Genomic DNA, 19870 nt, shown 5'->3' with positions numbered 1-19870 from the left:
CCACTGGAGAACTGAACACCAGGTCCCGTTGATGCGTTCTTAATGTAACTGCCATTGCTGTCCTTCTTTTTGCCCTGAAGTTGTTTGAGTGTAAGTGTTATTGTTGTTGTTGTTGTTGCCGTCCTGCTTGTTGTTTTCATGAGACCAAAGATAAAATTCCACATTGTGGACAATAAATGAAACAAACAAACAAACAAACAAACAAACAAACACTATTAAACCTGTGGTGCAGTACCAGTCTCCGTCCACTGGGGGAGGGGGGGGCAGTGTTGTCGCTTCGAAGGTGCTGACTCCGCACTAGAAGGAATTTTAGCGCACCCGGAAGCGTTCCTGAATCGGCCGCGACTGCTTTTCATTCAGGGCTGCGGCGCCTCCACATCAGTCCCCACAAAGATATCCGTTCACATCGGGCGGCCGCTGTATTCTCCTGCACAGAGATAAAAGGAGAGCGAGCATGGCTGGTCGGCTGCCGGCCTGTGTCGTCGACTGTGGCACAGGGTGAGTAAGAAGAAGAAGAAGAAGAAGAAGGATGCTAGTTAGCGTTAGCCACATTAGCGGCTGTCAAACTTCCAGCTAACGCCCCGTCGAGCTGTATGTGCAGCCTGAAAGGTGCTAACGTTGCTTTAGCTGCATCTTCTGACTGGTTTATTGTTAGGGCTGCGTGTAAAGCCTGGATTATGGCTGTGAATTAACATGCCGAAGCGGGAGGTCTGTGTTTTTTTTGTGTGCTCGTAATCTCCCTGCTGCTAGCTGCTGAAGCTAATGTCACTTCCTGGACAGTCTCCAGAGCAGAAAGCAAAATATCTGGATTATTTTAGGCTGTTAGGGGATTAACAGACTCGTCTATAGTTTCCAGCAAACACTTTAACTGCACGTTTATCCTGATTCTGTTCCTCTTTTAGGTACACAAAGCTTGGTTATGCAGGAAATACAGAACCACAGTTCATCATACCTTCATGTAAGTAAAAGGGGAGAAATACCCCCCAAAAAAAAGATATAATGTGGGATTATGTGGTACAGTACTGGTTGCACAGTAAAGTGAGTGTTCACTGAGGAGACATCCTTTGTGATTTCCCCCCCAGCTGACAGGTTTCAGGTCTGCTTCCTCTTACCCCACAGTGAGATCACTGGGGCAGATAGACAGCAGCTACACACCTTGCTGGGTGACTTATTGTCACATGAAACGCAAATCTGAAAGCCATCGTAGCGTAAAGTTGCTCTTTATAGCATTTAAAGTTCTTCTTGTAGGATGTCTTTCCTTTCTGACTGGCTCTTCTGGATGGATAAAACGTATACTGCGTATTAATCCACAGCTGAAAATAGTCCCCACATGCATTATTTATTCCTGTTTGAGAGAGAGACTTAAAAGCAACAGCGCTTTAGCCGTTAAAGGAAATCACTGAGCTTAAAAAAAAAAGATTGACATCTTAAAGAGGAACTGATGTACAATGTCACAGACAGGGTAGGGAAGTGAGAAAGTATCGGTAGATGAACAAATGCTTTGCTGTTTTTCACGAGTCAATAAGACAACTATAGAACAATTCCAGCTTTATTCTTTCACATTATACACTGTTAATGGAAGGGTGCAGCAGTCTTTAACCATGCCACAAAGTCTTTATGTAGCGTAGTTACATTTTTCTGATCCCCTACAGGTATCGCAATCAAAGAGTCGGCCAAGGTCGGAGACCAGGCCCAGCGCAGGATGATGAAGGGTGTTGATGATCTGGACTTCTTCATCGGGGATGAAGCCATCGACAAGCCATCGTATGCGACGAAGGTAGACAGGAAAGTTGAGCTGAATCAGCCGGGATCTGCTTTCGTGTGATTTAAGAAGAGGCTGACATTTGTTTTTACTCTTTAATTCCAGTGGCCCATCCGTCACGGGATAGTGGAGGACTGGGACCTGATGGAGAGATTTATGGAGCAGATCATCTTCAAGTATCTGCGGGCAGAACCTGAAGACCATTACTTTCTTTTGGTAAGGCCCAGATGTGTGTAGATTACTAAGAGTTATAACCTCAAATGCACATCAAGTGGCATTGAGACAGACGAGGACCAGGCAGTCTTTAATAAACTGTCTCATGTAAGCCAGATCCTGTTGTACCAGTGGAGATTGTAACATGCATTAAACTCTATTACATGTGCCCAGAGGTGTCCACAAAAGATTTTGCTTCAAGTTGAAGGACTTCAGTATGACTTTTTTTTAAAATTTCATTGATGATATTTATGTATGGAAAAAAGGTAATGCAGCATATCAACACCAACCTTTCATCAGTGATATCAAATCTAGACGATAGGCTCGTTCAAGATGAAGTCTGCCTCGCCCGGAACACAGAAGAGATCATGGTTATGCACATAAAATGTAAGGGGTCAGGAAAAACTGAGCCAGACAAAGCCTTTATGTGGAAGCTATCAATCCTGGATGTCTTCAAGATAAGCTAATGAATGGAAAAGCAGACTGTCCCTGATTATAATTATAATAATTATCTTATTTACCTTTACTTGAAAATAAAATGTAGAGTGGAGGCTTAAGGTCGTTGCTCTGTTCACATCAGTTTTCTGTGTCTCTCTCGCTCTTCAGACAGAGCCTCCCCTCAACACACCAGAAAACAGAGAGTATACAGCAGAGATCATGTTTGAGTCGTTCAACGTCCCGGGTCTCTACATCGCCGTTCAGGTGAGTCTCCAAAGTAGCCAAACCTTTCCAGGTCTACAAGACATGTTGGCCAGTAGAACAGCCTTTTTGGGTGCTGGAAATGTCATCACTATGATCATCAATCATCAATCACTATGGCTGGCTGACCAAAATGGCTAAAACTACAATTCCACAGCACTCACAGCTTCATGAAACACATTTGAAACCAGACTTTTGGGCTGTAAATAGAATTAGATTTGACTCTTTCTCTCAGAATGTAATTTGAGTCAGAGGTTCAATGAGGAAATGCAACTTCCTTTTTAAGTTTCATAGTCCGTCCACTTGATTCGAGTCCTACACACAGTCATCAGTCAGTATTTCTAAAATCTAGAGCACAAATATTGTAGTGACAGAATGTGAGTTTTAGGCTGTAGCCATTTTAAGACTTTGAATCCTTGACTATCTAACCTTTGCTGTTGAGGACAGTATTATTGGTACACAGTTTTTAAAAATAAAATTGTATCTTCTGCATCAGGCTGTCCTGGCGCTGGCTGCCTCCTGGACATCCAGACAGGTGGGAGAACGGACGCTGACGGGGACTGTGATCGACAGCGGAGACGGAGTCACACACGTCATCCCAGTGGTAAGTGTCGCTTTGTTTGTTTTTTTTTTTGGGGGGGGGGTGTTACCTTCTCACTCCCTTCTTGTTCTCAACCCTAAATGGGCGCACATTCGTATTCCAGGCTGAGGGCTACGTCATCGGTAGCTGCATTAAGCACATCCCCATCGCTGGCCGGGACATCACGTACTTCACCCAACAGCTGCTGAGGGAACGAGAGGTGGGGATACCTCCGGAGCAGTCCCTGGAGACCGCTAAAGCTGTCAAGGTCGGTGTTCTTTTCTGCTTTTAACAGCCCTCTGAAATATTGGCATTTGAAGCGGATCCCAAATGCTAATATTTACCAACCCTGCTAGTATTTGATGGCCTACACTAAAGTGACAAGACAGTTTGTTTTCAAACTCTTAAAGTGAGACTCCACCCAAAATCTATCTTCTTAGTATCAAACACTCCCATTCCGTGTATTTTCAGTCATGCTCTGTTCCTGTATTGAAACCTGCAAAAAGTGGGCCCGATAAAAGGAAGCGATACCCTCAAAAGATGATACTAGTTGTTAGTGCTGTGCTGTCCCTGTCATGCATTTCTCAGTTTGGCCGCTAGAGGTCAGTACAGCTGCAGGAGAACATCAACCACTTTAAATAGAAAGATGTTCACCGCCAGCAAACATATTGAACCAGAAGTTATATATTAAAGTTGATTATAGTATTTATTTTTTATTTATTTTTAAATACCAGTGCTAATACTGTACTGTTTTTTTTTTTTTTTTTTTAGGAGCGGTTTAGCTACGTCTGCCCTGACCTTGTTAAGGAGTTTAACAAGTACGACACAGACGGCTCCAAGTGGATCAAACAGTACACGGGCATCAACGCCATCTCCAAGAAGGAGTTCACCATCGATGTCGGCTACGAGCGCTTCCTGGGGCCTGAGATCTTCTTCCATCCTGAGGTATAACAAACAGATGTATTGTGTTCACACTGCTGCTGCTAACGGATGATGTAGAGTAAAAGGTTTCGGATTTTTGTAAATGGAAGACGTATTTGTCATTATAGCAAATGGGGAAATTTAGTGCATTGTAATTATTCTCTTCTTGTTCTCGTCCAGTTTGCCAACCCAGACTTCACCCAGCCGATCTCAGAGGTGGTGGACGAAGTCATCCAGAACTGCCCCATTGATGTCAGACGTCCGCTGTACAAGGTACAGAAACACACGCCGCTACAGCTTCTGCAGTAACTTATAAGTGTTAGTCTGTTTTCGTCAGCGTCTGCCTCCTTATGCCACAGAACATCGTGCTCTCCGGAGGGTCCACCATGTTCAGGGACTTTGGCAGACGCCTGCAGAGGGACCTCAAGAGGACCGTGGACGCACGGCTGAAAATGAGCGAAGAGCTGAGCGGCGGCAAGTTGAAGGTGAGGAAATATGAAAGAGGATGAAGAATTGTAATATTTGAGTGAAAATATTTGGTCAATAGAGTTTGTAAAACTCGTTCAGTCTCTTCAAAAATTAAAGAACGCCTTAAATACGACAAAAGTTTTCCCTTTTTACCTTCCAATAGTTTAATAGTCTAAGTTATTCTCTTCTTTTGTAGCCAAAGCCCATTGATGTGCAAGTCGTCACTCACCACATGCAGAGGTACGCTGTCTGGTTTGGAGGATCAATGCTGGCATCTACTGTGAGTATTAAAACGGCATTTTCAGCTTCTGTAACAACACATAATCATCCCTCTTGCAACAAATAATTGAAAATAGTGATTCTGAAGATTCCTTTTGATAGAGAGAGTTTTCACTTTAACCAAACTGATCAGAAATTAAACATCTGACGTTTTGCCAAACTTTTGTGTTGTTTTTTTTTGTTGTTGACTAAAGACACTCACATATTGTTTGTATCTATGAAATGTAAACGGATCATTTCTGTTTCTGTTTCTGCAGCCTGAGTTTTACCAAGTGTGCCACACCAAGAAAGACTACGAGGAGATCGGGCCGAGCATCTGCCGCCACAACCCCGTATTCGGCGTCATGTCTTAGGCGTCGGAAGGAACGCATTCAGCGGAGGCCCAAGGGGGAAAAAAACAAAAACAACAAAAAAACGGAGGAAACGCCGCAAGACCTCAGATGCTGTGGAAGTCCCGTGAGCCTTTGCACGGATGCTCCGACAGACCTGTTCATTCGGATAGAGCGACAGTGGACCAAACAAACTGCCAAAAGAGCGGCAACGTCCTCACACATTAGAGGCAAGAGGTGACTCAGCCCAAAGGATCCTCAAATAAAATGTTTACTGCAAGTAGGTTAATAATAGGTGATAAATCTTTCATTTCTGCGTGCCTCGTATATGTACTTATAATATCCTCACAGGGTTGTAATATGTAATTAATCAACATGAGTCCTGTATAAATGCACCTCTCTGTGTATATGGGTTGGGTTCTTTCGATATGTTATAAACAACGGTTGTTTCAGGAAGCAGGACACGCTTAGCTAAATCATTTTCCACAAACGACATTAAAATAAAACACCTTTTTGAGCATTAAGTCTTCAAATAGGTGCAAACATACGAGACATTATTATATATATATAAAAAAAACAAAACAATCCAGATATACTGACCATTCCTGATTCTCTTTCGTTATCTCTTTTGTGTCTATTTTCTTTTTCTTTTAATGTCCCTCAGTACCTGGAGGAAATATTTATTTGAAGTCAGATTATTGAAACAAAAAAAATCCTCAATTATTATTAATCTGTTCCAATAATGTTTCCCCAGGTTTCACTGATCTTTTCTCCTGCAGCATCTTTCCTTTTTACTTTTTTTTTTTTTTTTAAATTTGAATTAATCATCTCTTGAACAACCTGTCTTGGAAAACAAACAAAAAAAAGTCGTATTAATATATGAACGTGCAGTTCGAATGACTGTTGTTGGACCATCACTGTTGCCTAGATCTCAGTTATACTGGATAGCCTTGTACTGTACCAAACCTGGATTTCAATGCTGGCATTCAAATAAATGCCAAGGAGATATTTCTACAGTTGTGATTTCTGTTTTTCAAGTTAAGAATGTCATGATTCTGTTTTGTTTGGGGACACCATTGCCTCTGTCTTATATTCTCAAAACAACACAGCTATTTTTATGTGAGTGAAAACCCCCTGTAACTGTATCCCTTCAAGCTGACCAACACGTGATGTAAGAGTTTATTTTCATTGAAGCGAGGAAGTACTGTCCAGAGGCTTGCAACTCATTTGTTGCAGCATAAGAGTAACGGAGACACACAGGTTCTGACAAATGGCTAAAGAAAAGGGAAAGTGCAGATTTGCAGCTATAAAGAACAGAGGAGTCTGAATAGACTGAGACATGTCTCCCGCCGAGAGGCTGAAGGTGCTCCTCTTCTTGGCTTTGTTCTTCGGAGCAGTAGGGTTTCTGTTCACGCTGCTCTCCTGTGGGACGGAGTACTGGCTGTTGGCCGCAGAGTCCTGCAGCCAGAGGCCAGAGGAACGCTATGGAGGAAGCTTCTTCCTGAGAGAAGGGAAGAGCAGCGGGAAGGTATTTAAACTTAGGCAAGAGTTTGTTTGTGCAGCTCCTTTCAAACAAGGAGGGAAGTCAAAGAAATCTCCAAATAACAAATGAAACCTATCAGGAAAATAAAATGTCAGTAAAATACGGGGAAATTCAAGACGCTAATAGATAAGTAAATATGGATGGATAAGGGCCGGTATAATGAAAAGTCATGAGAAAAGTTATGTTTCATCATATTTGGTGGTTTCAAGTTTGCATGTCACACTTGTTCCTATCCCACTCTTATTTCATGAATGCACATGGTCAGTAAGGTATTTCATGCTGGCTGCAGTTCACTGTCTTAACCTTACACCATCAGTCAAACTCTATTTACAGAAAGCTGATAGGCACACATTCTCTGTGCAGTCTGCCGCTGTGGACGCTCACACACCTGTTGAGTCTGGTTTTTTATTCAAATGCTACTACCAAAACCAGAAGTTCAATGTTGTTGTCATTACATTTTATACTCTTTAGTAACTCCAGACTGTACCACATATTCATAGAAATGTACAGATCCTGTCAGAAATGTGGTTTTCCCGGTTCATCAGGCTCTAGAGGGTGTGAGGGTCTTCCATGAGGGTCTGTTTTGGCGGTGCTCTGTCATGGACGTTTCAAATGAATACTCAATATGGGACCTTTGGATCTGTAAGAACCTTCACTTTGCAGATTTATGCGACGCAGTTACACTTCCAGCAACATCATAACTGCCTCCTTCCCTTCAGCAAATCAGCCGCCATCCAAGGTCTGCCAGCCCGCCTTCCTCTTCCCGTTTCCTGTTAATGAGCCAATGCGAACATGGGTGGAGCCCAGCGGTTTACCCACAGAGCCGTATGAACACCACTCTGCCATTGGTTGGTATTATTTACTTAAATAAACATTTTATTTTAACACAACGGGGCATTAGGATCTCACACGAGGCCTCATTTTCTCTTAGTTTTTAGGACCTTCTGGAGCATCTTCCTCATCACAGGCTTGACATCCGTTGTCATTGGTGGATTTGTCGTGATCTGCGCTAGCCCACTGGCCAATCACAAACTCTATAAAGTGGGTGGGGCCCTTCAGCTGTGTGGAGGTAAGGACCAATCAGCTAAAAACAAACTGTCACTTATATTCTCGTGCTACATTTGTTTAAAATGAAATCAGGATCCCAGCAAAACAGCAAAATACGAATGGAAAGATCGAGGCAAACACATTTTGTAGTTTTTCTGACATTAATTTGATTTAGCAGTCTGCTGTTAGGATCCACTTGTTAGGTGTGATTGATTACATCTGAGCTTAATGAGCACACTCAGGTGTTTATCTCAGAGCAGACCCCATCAATCACCCTCTCTATTAAGTTTTGTGTACAGGAAATATCAGCTATTGAGTGTTTTCATGCACTTTTATTTCAAAAGCAAACCAATAGTTTTAGAGTAGAAAGCACCATCTAGTATATTCCAGTGGATGTGAACTGAGAGTATGAAAGTGTTAAAGCCATTTAGTATCATTATTCAATGGGAAAGAGGAATTTTCAGTCAGTAAAAAAATATAAACTTAACTATAAGTGCCCCATTGGCTCTTTATGAGATGCTTATTGACGCCAATCAGATCTCAGGGTTTATGAGCAGGCAGAGACACTGTCAGTTCAAGTGCTCTGTTCAGGAATTTCTCATAAATACAGTATGTAGTAATAATGGAGATGAGGAGTCCAACTGTGACACACTCGCCTTAGGGGTCTCTGCAGCAGACTCTAGCCAAAAGTTTTAAAGGCTACAGATTCTCAACATACTTTCTAAACCCAAAATATGTGCTTATTCAGTGTGATAAAACCAAATTTTGGACATAATAGTCGAACTGTTTATATGCTCCAAAGTTGCTCCTTTAACCCCTAAAGATCCAGTTTTACACTCACTGTATCCTATTTTGCATTAGCTTGTTGCAGCTGCGTGAACTAAATCCAGCCTCCTTTTTTTTTATTTCATGGCTGTAGGATGCAGATTTCAGTCCTGTGCATATTTGGATTGTCTTCACGAGAATTTAGGATACATTTATGTTGGATTGAACAATGGTTTGCTGTAGGTCAGTGTCAAAAATCTTATTTATAAATATTCCTTTAGAACCAAAGGTATTTTTATTTCATGTATAACCTACCTACTTATTTTAGGAGTAAGACAGTTATATATATTTATACATACTTTCTTAGAGATAAACTAAAAAATAAAGTGTTTGATAAATCTGGAAACTATTCAGACTTAATTTAAGATACAGTGGTGTTGGGATTTTCTCAGGAATTAAGTATTGGGTTATGTTTAAACGTAAATGTAATAGTATACTTTATAAGATATAACTTAACCTCATAATGGGTGAAATGGTTGATATTTTTAAAATCTTTTTTGTTATATAATTGTGTTTGTAAAAAGGAAGAAAAGTGGGAAGAAAACCCGAGAAACCGAAGGGAAGTTTCAAATTCAATTCATTTTATTTAAGAAATACCTCCTAATAAATACATTTTTAGATCTAAATCAGCTTAAACAGCAATAAAAACAGGAGTTACTCTTTAACATAAAAAGAAGTCACTCATTTTGATTGGGATTGACCGCTGGTGGCTGCTCGTTAGCCAACATTGCAGACAGCCGGACAAAGCTCATAAAATGCCTCAGTTTGACTGAGTGCATGTGTGGTGGTTGTGTGTGTGTGAGGAGACATCATCAGTCCCCCTCTGTCTTATACATATACCAGTGTCTATGTCTATGTGTGTGTGTGTGTGTGCGCGCCCGCTCCCATTTTCCATCAGTTCCAAAGTTCCTTTAGTTTCAGTGATGTTTCAGACGGAGAGGCGGTTGCTTTTAGTGCCCTTGTTGAAGCTTTTGGCTGAACCTTCTCCTCCCCCCCGCCCCCCGAGCTTTCCTTTCACTCAGGATTGTAGTTTGGGGAAGGGTGGGACGATTTCCCAGAGTTTATATTCTACGGACGACAAAAAAAAGTGTTCAACAAAGACAACAAAGCTGACAGTAATCTTTTAGAAACTTTAAAAGCCGACCTCAAAACATTGCTAAGCCGTCACCCATAATCAACATGTTCAGTCTCAGCAGATCCTCAGCATCTGCTGTGTCGTGGCTGCCAAACCATTAGAATGTGATCGCTGTCTCTGACCATAAATCAAACGTCTTGCTTCATATCCACACAGAGAAGATTATCTATGAGCCAACATGTGCCTCAAATTATTCTCTATGTAAGGGAGATGGCAAAATAAGCCCAGACAGATTTATTCAAGGTCCAGGTGTGAGTGTTAGGGGGCTGCTGTTGCAATAATTCAACAATCATTTTGACGTAATATGAAAAGGCTTTTTTCCAGATACAATCTTTCATCTACAGCTTATGCTCGGATGATAACAAACTTGAAATGTGAAGTTATTTTGTCCATTTTTAAGAGCTAGGTTGTGTTTAAGATTTGTTTTTTTTCTTCTTGATTGTCATGGGTACATCATTCATACATTATTGATTTTCAATTTTTAGCAGGAAAATGAACAGCGAAAAAAACATGACATTTGTGCAGCAGTAATACAATGACAACAAAGCCAGACAAAACGAAGTGGCAAAGTTGAATTAAAGGACACAATAGAGGGTTCAAATGATATTGAATAAAATATTTAACAAAAAATATGAATTTACTGTCAAATTAAACGCCTGTGGTATGAAACACCACAAACCGTGGTTGTTGTCGCCAAGATCTACTTATCTAGTTATGATACAGTCTGTTCATAGAAGGCAGCAACTGGAATTTAAAATGAACTATGAGATTTAAAGAGCAAACTTTTTTTCCGGCTGGTTGGACTATTTTAGACATTTCACCCACAGAGCTGCTACAACATATACACATTCTAATGTCTCATATCATTCAGTAGCTAGTAAAAGAAAAAAGTACAGAAAATAAGACAATAAAAGGATTTAGATTAAAGACACACAATAATTATTCATTGCATAAAATGGAACTTTAAACTGAATCTTCAACCTTACAGCAATAACATTCACTGTCTTTTCTCTATGTGAGGTCTGTGCCTGCTGGCAGTGGTGGTGATGTACGTGATGTGGGTCCAGGTCCTGGACACTCTGGAGCAGTTCGCCCACCATCAGAGAGTCTCTGGTTGCCCCTCTTTTCACCTCAACATCCAGCACGGTCCTTCATTCCTCCTGGCTCCGGTCGCCGTCTTCTTCTGCCTTCTGGCTGGCCTGCTCTTCATCCTGGTTGGCCGAAGCGTTCAGCGGATACAGCTGGATGAAAGGGAGAAAATTCCAGAGCTTCCAGCGTCTGATGTGTGATTCCAGTTTAAATATAAAGGATCCAGTTTACTCAAGTTGTTTTTGTGTTGGAAACTGTGATTGTATTCCAGGCATAGGAGACAATAAAATGCAACTGTTTTTTATTATGAGTCTGAACACAGAGTAGAAACTATCCTGAGAGCTAACTGTAGCAGCAGCCTTTCTGTCATCATCTAAAATGGATGGAATGACAGAATATTTGTACAACATTCATTTTCATTTAGGTTTTGTTGGTCAAAGAGAAAATCTGCAAAGCCTGCCTGTGTGGCGCGGATGTTATTACGACATAGGATATGGGAAGCGGTGGCACTCAAACGTAGTCTCAAATACATGGCATTCCTGGAATTTAGGCCTGTGTTGTGGAGAAAGATTTTGCATTTGCAGGTGCTTCCACCCTGACTTTACATTGACATTACATCTAGTCAGTTTTCTTCATGAAATAAAAGCATGCTTTGGACTGTTTCTTCCTCTCCGTGTCTCATTCTTGTTACGAGTTTCCAGCTGCATAGACGCATTAGTTTGACGTGAACTATCAGCCCGCAGATTCCCATCCCTGCATCAGTATTGTTTTGCCTCTTGAGGCTGTTAATTGTTGTGGTGAGAAGGTTTTCCAGTTGTTTTGTTGGAGAGAGGAGCTGCATCTTAAGGCAGCATGATTGCCACTTGGTCAACATCCAGAAAGACTAAGAATTTAACTTCAGCCAGCATCTCTTGCAAAAAGACCAGAAGACAAGTTAGATGTAGGAAAAGTTGTATTGAGGATAGTGGAGTCTCACTAAGCAGAAAAAGGCTTTTACTCAGGTTGAAACTGATCTGACATAACTAAATTTACCAATAAAATATTAACTAACAGCTAACTCGAGGTTTAATCAGGCAAAATAGGTGGAAAACATTGTACATTTTATCCTTATATATGAATTAAGTATTATATATTTGTACATCTTTAAATGAGACATTGCAAGAGATTAAACTATCCGTCAGTGCATATAAAGTTGGTAGAATTAGCTCCATCTCAATCAAAATGCTGCTTAAACAGTAATGCAAAAGTAACACAAATTCAGTCAAATAATTAACACGTTTGTCAGGAGGCATATGTGACGTATATCTTTCTGTTAACACTTAAGTTCTTCTACTTAATCAAACATGATAGAGAATAGAGGACTTGTCCCTACAGTCTGATGTTGGAGCTTCGCTGTGCAGAATGAGTTTGGAGATGAATATTTTCACTATAAATGTTTGTTTTGCTTTTTTCCATCTGCAACCAGTTTTGAAAAGGATGATTTTGTGTTAACTGTTCCACAGACAGTGTCAGGAAGCTGGAAATACTGTTTTATATTTTTAAAGCGTAAGTACAAAGATCTGGCAATCAACAGCAGCAGTTCACCCACACAACCCACAATCACATTTTAATAGACAATTGGAGACACAAACAACAGTGGTCACGCAGTATGATTGACAGGTGGCCTCTCAAACTGTACAGTGATAATAACCAAAATTACAGATGTGGATCTTTTCTGATTACTTCCACCAGAACCACCAATCTTTAATTGAAGAAGCAGATGATTTTAACAGATCCCACTGTGATTAATACTCCAATACTACCGACCTGCTTTTATTATAATTGATAAATCAATTTTGACAAAAGTGGAGAGGAGAGGCCTGCCTATAGCTGCTGGTGTGTATGCTTGAAGGATTGAGTAGATTGAGGGTGACCGTGCCTGCCTGTCATTAGGACATCAGGTTAAAGCTTTGAAATATTGAGTCAGAGGGATGGAGATAATAATAAATTAGACTGTCATAATCCATTTTCTGACAGGAGGGCCACTTCAGGGACACCTCGCTGTGTGTGTGGAAAAAACACACAACAGCCACTAGAGGACAGTGTTGTCTCAGGATAAAGTTTTTGAGCGTTTTCCAACCTCATTAAATCACTTCATCCCAAGTCTTTACAATGATGTCCGACAACATTACAGCAAAATGCAAAGTTGCAGCATTTGCATCAGATTAGGGCCTGCAGAGGATGGAGCCAGGAGAGAAATTTGTAAGTGATAATTAATTCAACTCCTGTAATTTTCCTGACAAACAAAAGAAAATGATGTATCTTTTTTTTATTTCATTAAGTTCAGTATAGTTAACATTATATTAGAAGGAGGAGGGGATTGTGGAGGCCCACAGTCACACCTTGATAATTGGAAAAGGCAAACAGAAGTGAGACCTTGCAATGATAGTGACAAAAGGGAGAGAAAGGGAGGGGGGGGGGACAGGGAGAAAGACAGTTGACACTGCTCATCAGCAAGTCTTTCAATATTCTTTCATGTCTGACGCTCCTGTGCCTCTCCATCCCTTCTCTTCTTAATCTCCGCTGTGAACTAGGTGAGTATAATTACACCTGAGCATGTCACATTCACTTCCCCCGGCCCTCACCGTGTTTAAACATCTGTCACCTCCTCTCCGTCGTCACGCTGCCGCCGCCAACAGCCAGCGCAGTCAGGGGTTTAAAGGGCGATCTTTATTTTCTAATGAATACGAGGAGATCCAGTCATATCACTTGGTTTCAATCTCTGAAAGCAGGATCGTGGCAGATTCATTACTTGGGTCCGGGAGTGGATGTGGTGCTGTTGTAGCTGTCAGGCTTGGACTCACACACACTTACAGGCACACTCTCCACCATTACTAGTAGTCCTTTACATCACATCATCACACTGGGTCTTTGTCCTCAGTAGATAGAACTGTCCACAGCAATTACTATAGGGGCAACAAAGACATCTGAAGAAGCAACTTAAGACACCTGAACGCATCTCTTTATGCTTTCAAAGACATTTTAGCATTCAGGTTAATTTAATTCCTTACTTGTGAGTTTGGTTGGTTGTATTTTGCTATTCAGCATTTATAGAGTATGGATGATTGCTAATCCAAAACCACAGAAAGTTTAAGACATGTGTTTAGCATGAGCATGTCAGGCTAGTTTACCACTGTACCTGCAGTACTAACAACTTCCAAGGCCATGAGTTAGTGCTATCATGGACTAACTACATTGGTTTTTAAGGTTACAGGTAAAAATATATAGGTACTAGGACTATCTAACCCCACACAAGAATAATGAAGTCTCTTTATTTCCATGACCAGGGACAGAGCCAGTCATTGTAAACATTCGGGCCTTAGCCCAAACCTAAGGGGCTCCGGGGGAGATAGTAGTTATACTTACCCAGGAAAAAGATCATCGGTTGGGCCTGCATCCTGTATCTATTTGTTCTCATCAGAACCATAACACACCTATTTTTGTTAATCTATGCTGGAGTAATGTTCACCTAAAGAATCAGAGCCTGACTGGTTAGTCGATATGATCTACCAATATTGGTCTATCACAGACATATCGGTATTCTATCAGTGTATATCACATTCCCCCGATATATAGTGCAGAATAAATGCTTGTAGTAATATACTGGTGTCACAACAAAGTATATGCAGAAGCGTTTACTGTGATTTACGATACTGTGGCAATTAGCACAGAGTAAGAGAGAAGAAGCAGCTCTCAGCAATGTCAACTAGAAGTGGTTGACAATGTGTATGTAAAACTATTTAACATGTTGCAAGAATTTTTAACTTAAATATTCTTTTTAATAAAGTTATTTGTTGAAGAAAGTAGCCTTCAGAGTACCTCTGCAAGATGATACCAGTGCACAATCCACATAGATTTATTCCATCTCAAAGGTTCATCAAGAACATTATGCCCAGACGAAAGCGGGCTACCTGCACAGCACCAAGCCACAGAAAAAGTTAGCGACTTTAGTGAACATAGAACATTTAAAGAAACAAAAACTAGGAGATGGTGGAGCTAAGAGGAGTGAATATTGGACTTCACATGTTGCTCTGTACCTGGTGGATGTGTACATTGGAACTGTTGGCTAACAATTAATTTTTTACCTGATGTGAATGTTTTTTTTGTTTTTTTCCAGCTTGTTGCACTGCCCCCAAGTGGCCAAAAAAGTTATTCTAGCTTTATGTCACCACATGTACAACTCCATTTCTTTGTATTATAAACATGAAATTAAATCTGTCAACTTCAATAAGTTGAGAAAGAACACCAGATCGCTGGCATCTGAAGAGTTATTTGGAAAACATATCTAGGTTGCATCTTCTGTGCTCTAAGCGATGCTCCTTTCTGCTTTGTAACGCTGTTGATGTTTTCATGCGAGTACAAAGAGCATAAGGTTAATGTTTGCATATAATGGCGCTGAATCACAAGTAATGGTGTATAAGGACGCTTCTCCTTTCAAAACATAAAAAACAAATATAATGAGCATCCATTAAAAGCTGGACACAAGCTTTTCTATGATCCCAGAGCCTTCCCTGAACCTCCCTCTGTTTGCTCTCCACGTTGGAACGCTCTGCTCTACCTCCACATTACCCAGAGGCCAACCCAGGGGGTGCAATTATTCAGGCCTTTGCTCAGCCAAGTAGAAGAAATTAGCCTCTTCTCCTGAACCAAGACCTTCTAACCTGCACCAGGACCCCGGGCTGCAGCTCTGACTAGCATGACCCCCTGTGACTTCCCTCTCCAGACCTTGTTTTCCATACATATGAGCCCGAGCTGGCCAGAGCCACGCTTGACTGCCATATGGGCTCTCCTTGCCCCGTCTGGCAAAGTGGGACTGGGGAGCTGCAGGCAATAAAATCCAACACCCCCACACCTCCACTACCGCCGTGCACCCCTCCTGGAAGGATGCTGGTGTCCCCGGGCCAACGATGTGCTTTTACAACAATTCAACCAAAAGTCGAAGATGGCGAGCAGCCGGGCTGAGATGTCATTCTTTGTCCTTAAAAGCTGTGGTTTGAAAACATATAAATTAAAATATTAAAAATGTAATTTAGAAACAAGACTAGAAGTTGTGTAACCTACAGTCTACATTTTAAAGTTTTCAAATGACTGCAGGTCAATATCTAAATGAGCAATTATGGAAAAGAAGAAAGTTATATAATGAATTCTATTATGACAGAGAATGTACTCAGGGTGTAAGGGCAAAGAATAAGGGCTTCTCTTCCTCTTATTCTTCACTTGATCTTTTCTGTAATTTGCCCTATTTTTTTCTTCATTAAAATCATTTTGAGTCACAGGTGATTCCATTTCCCATGTCTGCTCTGACAGATCCTCCACTCTTACCTTTTCTTTTCCCCCTTCTCCTGTCTGTCTCTGCCTTTACCCACCTCCCATCTCATCTATTCAGGCCAGTCAGTTGTGGATAATGAGGTCTGTGGCCTGGCACTGTGCTCCCTGACTCTCAGAGTACAGTCAGAATTTAAAAATTGTCAAGGCTTTTGCAGTTGTACAACACAATCTGCTGTTATACGGGGTAAATACACAACAGTGACTATAAAAGCTGATGTATGAAAAGAACTGGTGTGGTTTACAGTAAACTGAATACGGGCCAATTTAGCAACATATCGTAAGTACGCTCTTGTTTAGGTCTTGCCCCTTTGAGGTATTGGAGTATGAAAAGTCAGTTGGCCTGCACCAGCCCAATATCTCTCGGAGTTACGACCAACAAATCTGCAACTTGTGATTTACAACCAGTGCCAATGCTGGAAGTAGTAAGCCCCCTTTGCACAGCATTTTTATCCCTTGTCCCACATATTGAGACAATGTCCCGCATTCTAATTGGCTCTAGTTTTAGAAGGTCAAATCACTGCGGGATGCTTTTCTAAAATCATTTTTTTACCCAATAGTTGTGAAGACAGCAGGGATGGATGTCCTCACAAGAAAAGAAATGCAGCTGCAACACAGAGGGAAACTATAACTGGGTGAAGCCAGTGAAAGGAGACTATCGAATAAGACCATATGAGCTATTAAACTTTCTCGTTATGCTCATTGTACTTACTTAGTGTGGGAGTTGGGAAAGTTGCATTCAAGTTAATTATAGTTAACATATCCCACATTGTCCCACAAAAACATACTGTTTGTCCCACATTTGCTTCGATGGTATCTGATCACCCTGTTATGAAGACCCATGTTAAATTGATGCTTTCAATAGAATAATATAGTGGGATGTATTTTCACCTACACAGTCACCACCATTTTTGTATGGCATAGGCCACCATTTGGGGCAAGGAGAGTGAACGTCAAATGCAGAAGGGGCAGAGTAGGGAAAGATGGTTTCACCTCAAAACATGTAATAAAGGCAGTCTCAAGGCACTCTATGCACCTCTTAGGCTTCTTGCAGGCTACCAGGTGCCCTCGAGCACCACGTCAGAGACCCGTTTTATGGTCATCAGATGGTCTTTCTGGCAGCTGCTCATAATTAACTCCAATATGGCAGTGTAAATTTCTTTATTGCAGCCTCAGTTACTGTTTTTAATTGGATAGGATGGTTTCAGTTTTACATTAAGGCCTTGCCGATTGCAGCTGTAACATATATGCAGTGTATTAAAAAGTATCTACTTTTGTATCTGGTGCTGAGTGGATCTTTTCTCCAAGCTCAGACCCACTGTGTCTGGCAAATGAGTGACGTCTGGTGGATTCAATTTGAGCGCTTAATTCTTTGTCTTATTTTATGTGATGAGTTAATATCCCTCTTACAGCCTGTCTACACTGCATTCACTCCTCCTCCTTCTCTTCACTGCCTGTCTACTCTTAGTTCTGCAGTCCATTCTGTAGTCTCTCTATCTCTCTTTTATGACAGGCCTCTTACCTTGTGACTACAGATACCTGAGAGCTGAAGGCCTTATCGTGGCGAGGGCCAAATGAGGCACAGGAGGAAACGATGGCTTTTCGTTATCTTTGGCCCCTCTTCTCTCCAGGCCGCTATTCCATCAGGTCACTGTGTGTACATTAGGAAGGGTAAACTGAATCTATTGAACTAGACCACAACCTTGCCTCACCTGGGCCTTGTGGCTCCAAATGGGCTTACCCGTGTTTCTATTTTCTCCCATCTATTTCCTACCTTCTCTCTCTGCCTCTTCCTCATTCCTCGCCCTTTTTCCAACAGAAAACCATCAACACCGTGTACTGGAAGAGAGCGAAAGACGGCGAGAAAGATTAAATCCAAGTTTCTTTCATCCATGAACGCTTTCATCTCCTTTTTTTTTTCTTTTCCAGACAGAAGGAATTATCAGCGCCGCAACCGACACAGGCTTTTGACGAGGGTGATGGTGCAGGAGGGGAAGAATGGGGAGGGGTGAGGTTGGTGGTGGAATAAGGGAGGAGTGGGAGATGAAGAGGAGGCGAGGGGCGGGGTGGGAAGTTATGTGGTTGCCGATCGGAGAGGGAATCCACTTCCCGTGCATCCTCAGTTTGTCTGGCTTCTGGGTTTATCTACTGAGGGCCAGGGGTGCTCTTCATTGTCTTGCTTCACCATTTCTTACCTTAAGAGCATTTGATATTGAATTACCGCTCGGGTGTTGCACTCTTGAAATACCATCAGGAAAGTCGGTGCACTCCTCAATATCTCAATCCGACTTATGGATTGAGCGTCAAAGAGTCAAAACAAGCGAGTACGAGGTAGGCCAACAGACCTCAGCAGTCAAAAAACAGTGACTTACTGGCGCTAAAGCAACAGTGCTAATCCACCCTTCCAAAAATGTAACCAAAACTAAATAGATGATTTTTTCTCCCCCCTTCCCCCCTTCTCCCTTCTGTGACACTTGGCATGACGTTTAATCTCCACTGTTCTGAGTGTTTTTTCATTAAATTTGTGTCAGGACTAATTTCGAGGGGAATGAATACAGATGTCAGGATGCCATCGAATCCCATCGCGGGGCCTTTAATGAGATAACAGGCTTTAGTCAAAGAATTAGCGCTATTGAAAAAAAAAAAAAAAAAATGAATGAGATTAGTTCAATGGGATGTGGATACAGAGTGGAACGGGGACTTTGGCTGTCGAGAGGGAGAGGAAGAGAGAGGGGAGACCAGAGTCATATCAGACCTGCCCTGCCAAATCACAAATCTATTTCCGACACTGGTATTAATTATCAAACTAAAGCTGCTGTTGCATATTGATTCATCAGGGTGCGCACTTGTATTATCTCCTATTAAGCAGGAAAAAAAGGAGAGATTATATGAAGCCTTCGGGGGCGTTTTATGGATCCTGTGAGACTGTTAAACCATGTCACGGACTCCAGAGCAACAAGACAAGCTCCCTGTGTTTGTGTGTATGTGTGTGCGCCCTGCCTCTCATGTGGGCTCGAATGCATTCTTAAGCTTAAAATTTGATTATTTTGGTGAACATTTTTCAATTAGCCCTACAATAATGGCCTTGAATATATTTCTGTGCACAGAAATATGTCTGTGTGCAAACATATCCATGTCAATTTAAGACATAGGTGCAGACAGTGATATTTAAAGCTGTATGTATGTCTGTGGCTCCAAATGGCAATAAGTTATGTCTTCAATATAATGTCATCATGTACTGCAACCAAACTCCAGTGTAAGTCCCTCGGTGTAGGTTTACATCACCTATTTGTGCCAGAACAAGTTTAAAACAAAACATTGCGCCCACCAAAGGCTGTTTGTGAATCTATTTTTCAGTTTAACACAATAGAAGGCACTTGCAGTTGTTGTTTTTTAGAAAAGAATCTGACTAAGGATAAGGGTTAGCTTGATGAAAACTTTTCTCATCAATTGACGCAAATTAGAAGGTTGCTGCCAAACAAGGTTAAAGTTTGAACTGACTCATCTCCCAGCACAGCGGCGAGACCTCAAGTTTAAGTGTCTTCTCAGCGCCTTCACTCTCTCTGTTGGAAAACAGCAGCTCACATCACATGTGAGACTTTTCACCTTACTGCAG

The 19870-nt window shown here is 41.4% G+C and overlaps 2 protein-coding genes across 2 annotated transcripts; both read left to right on the top strand.

Moving 5' to 3' along the window:
* The first annotated feature begins 308 nt into the window (after positions 1–308).
* Positions 309–6263, top strand: LOC127378578 (actin-related protein 3). The gene is made up of 12 exons (XM_051427544.1): positions 309–498; positions 903–958; positions 1653–1777; positions 1868–1978; positions 2582–2677; positions 3171–3278; positions 3379–3522; positions 4026–4199; positions 4356–4448; positions 4535–4660; positions 4840–4923; positions 5180–6263. The coding sequence occupies exons 1-12, from the start codon at positions 455–457 to the stop codon at positions 5273–5275; spliced, it is 1257 nt and encodes a 418-aa protein (XP_051283504.1). The 5' UTR covers positions 309–454; the 3' UTR covers positions 5276–6263.
* A 153-nt stretch (positions 6264–6416) lies between these two features.
* LOC127378581 (transmembrane protein 182) lies at positions 6417–11552 on the top strand. The gene is made up of 5 exons (XM_051427548.1): positions 6417–6779; positions 7340–7436; positions 7514–7642; positions 7726–7863; positions 10822–11552. The coding sequence occupies exons 1-5, from the start codon at positions 6591–6593 to the stop codon at positions 11088–11090; spliced, it is 822 nt and encodes a 273-aa protein (XP_051283508.1). The 5' UTR covers positions 6417–6590; the 3' UTR covers positions 11091–11552.
* Positions 11553–19870: the final 8318 nt, after the last annotated feature.

The sequence above is a fragment of the Dicentrarchus labrax genome, unplaced genomic scaffold (genome assembly GCF_905237075.1).
Source record: "Dicentrarchus labrax unplaced genomic scaffold, dlabrax2021, whole genome shotgun sequence".
Taxonomy (NCBI): domain Eukaryota; kingdom Metazoa; phylum Chordata; class Actinopteri; family Moronidae; genus Dicentrarchus; species Dicentrarchus labrax.
The sequence above is the reverse complement of the archived record's forward strand: the minus strand, read 5'-3'. Positions and strand labels throughout refer to the sequence as shown.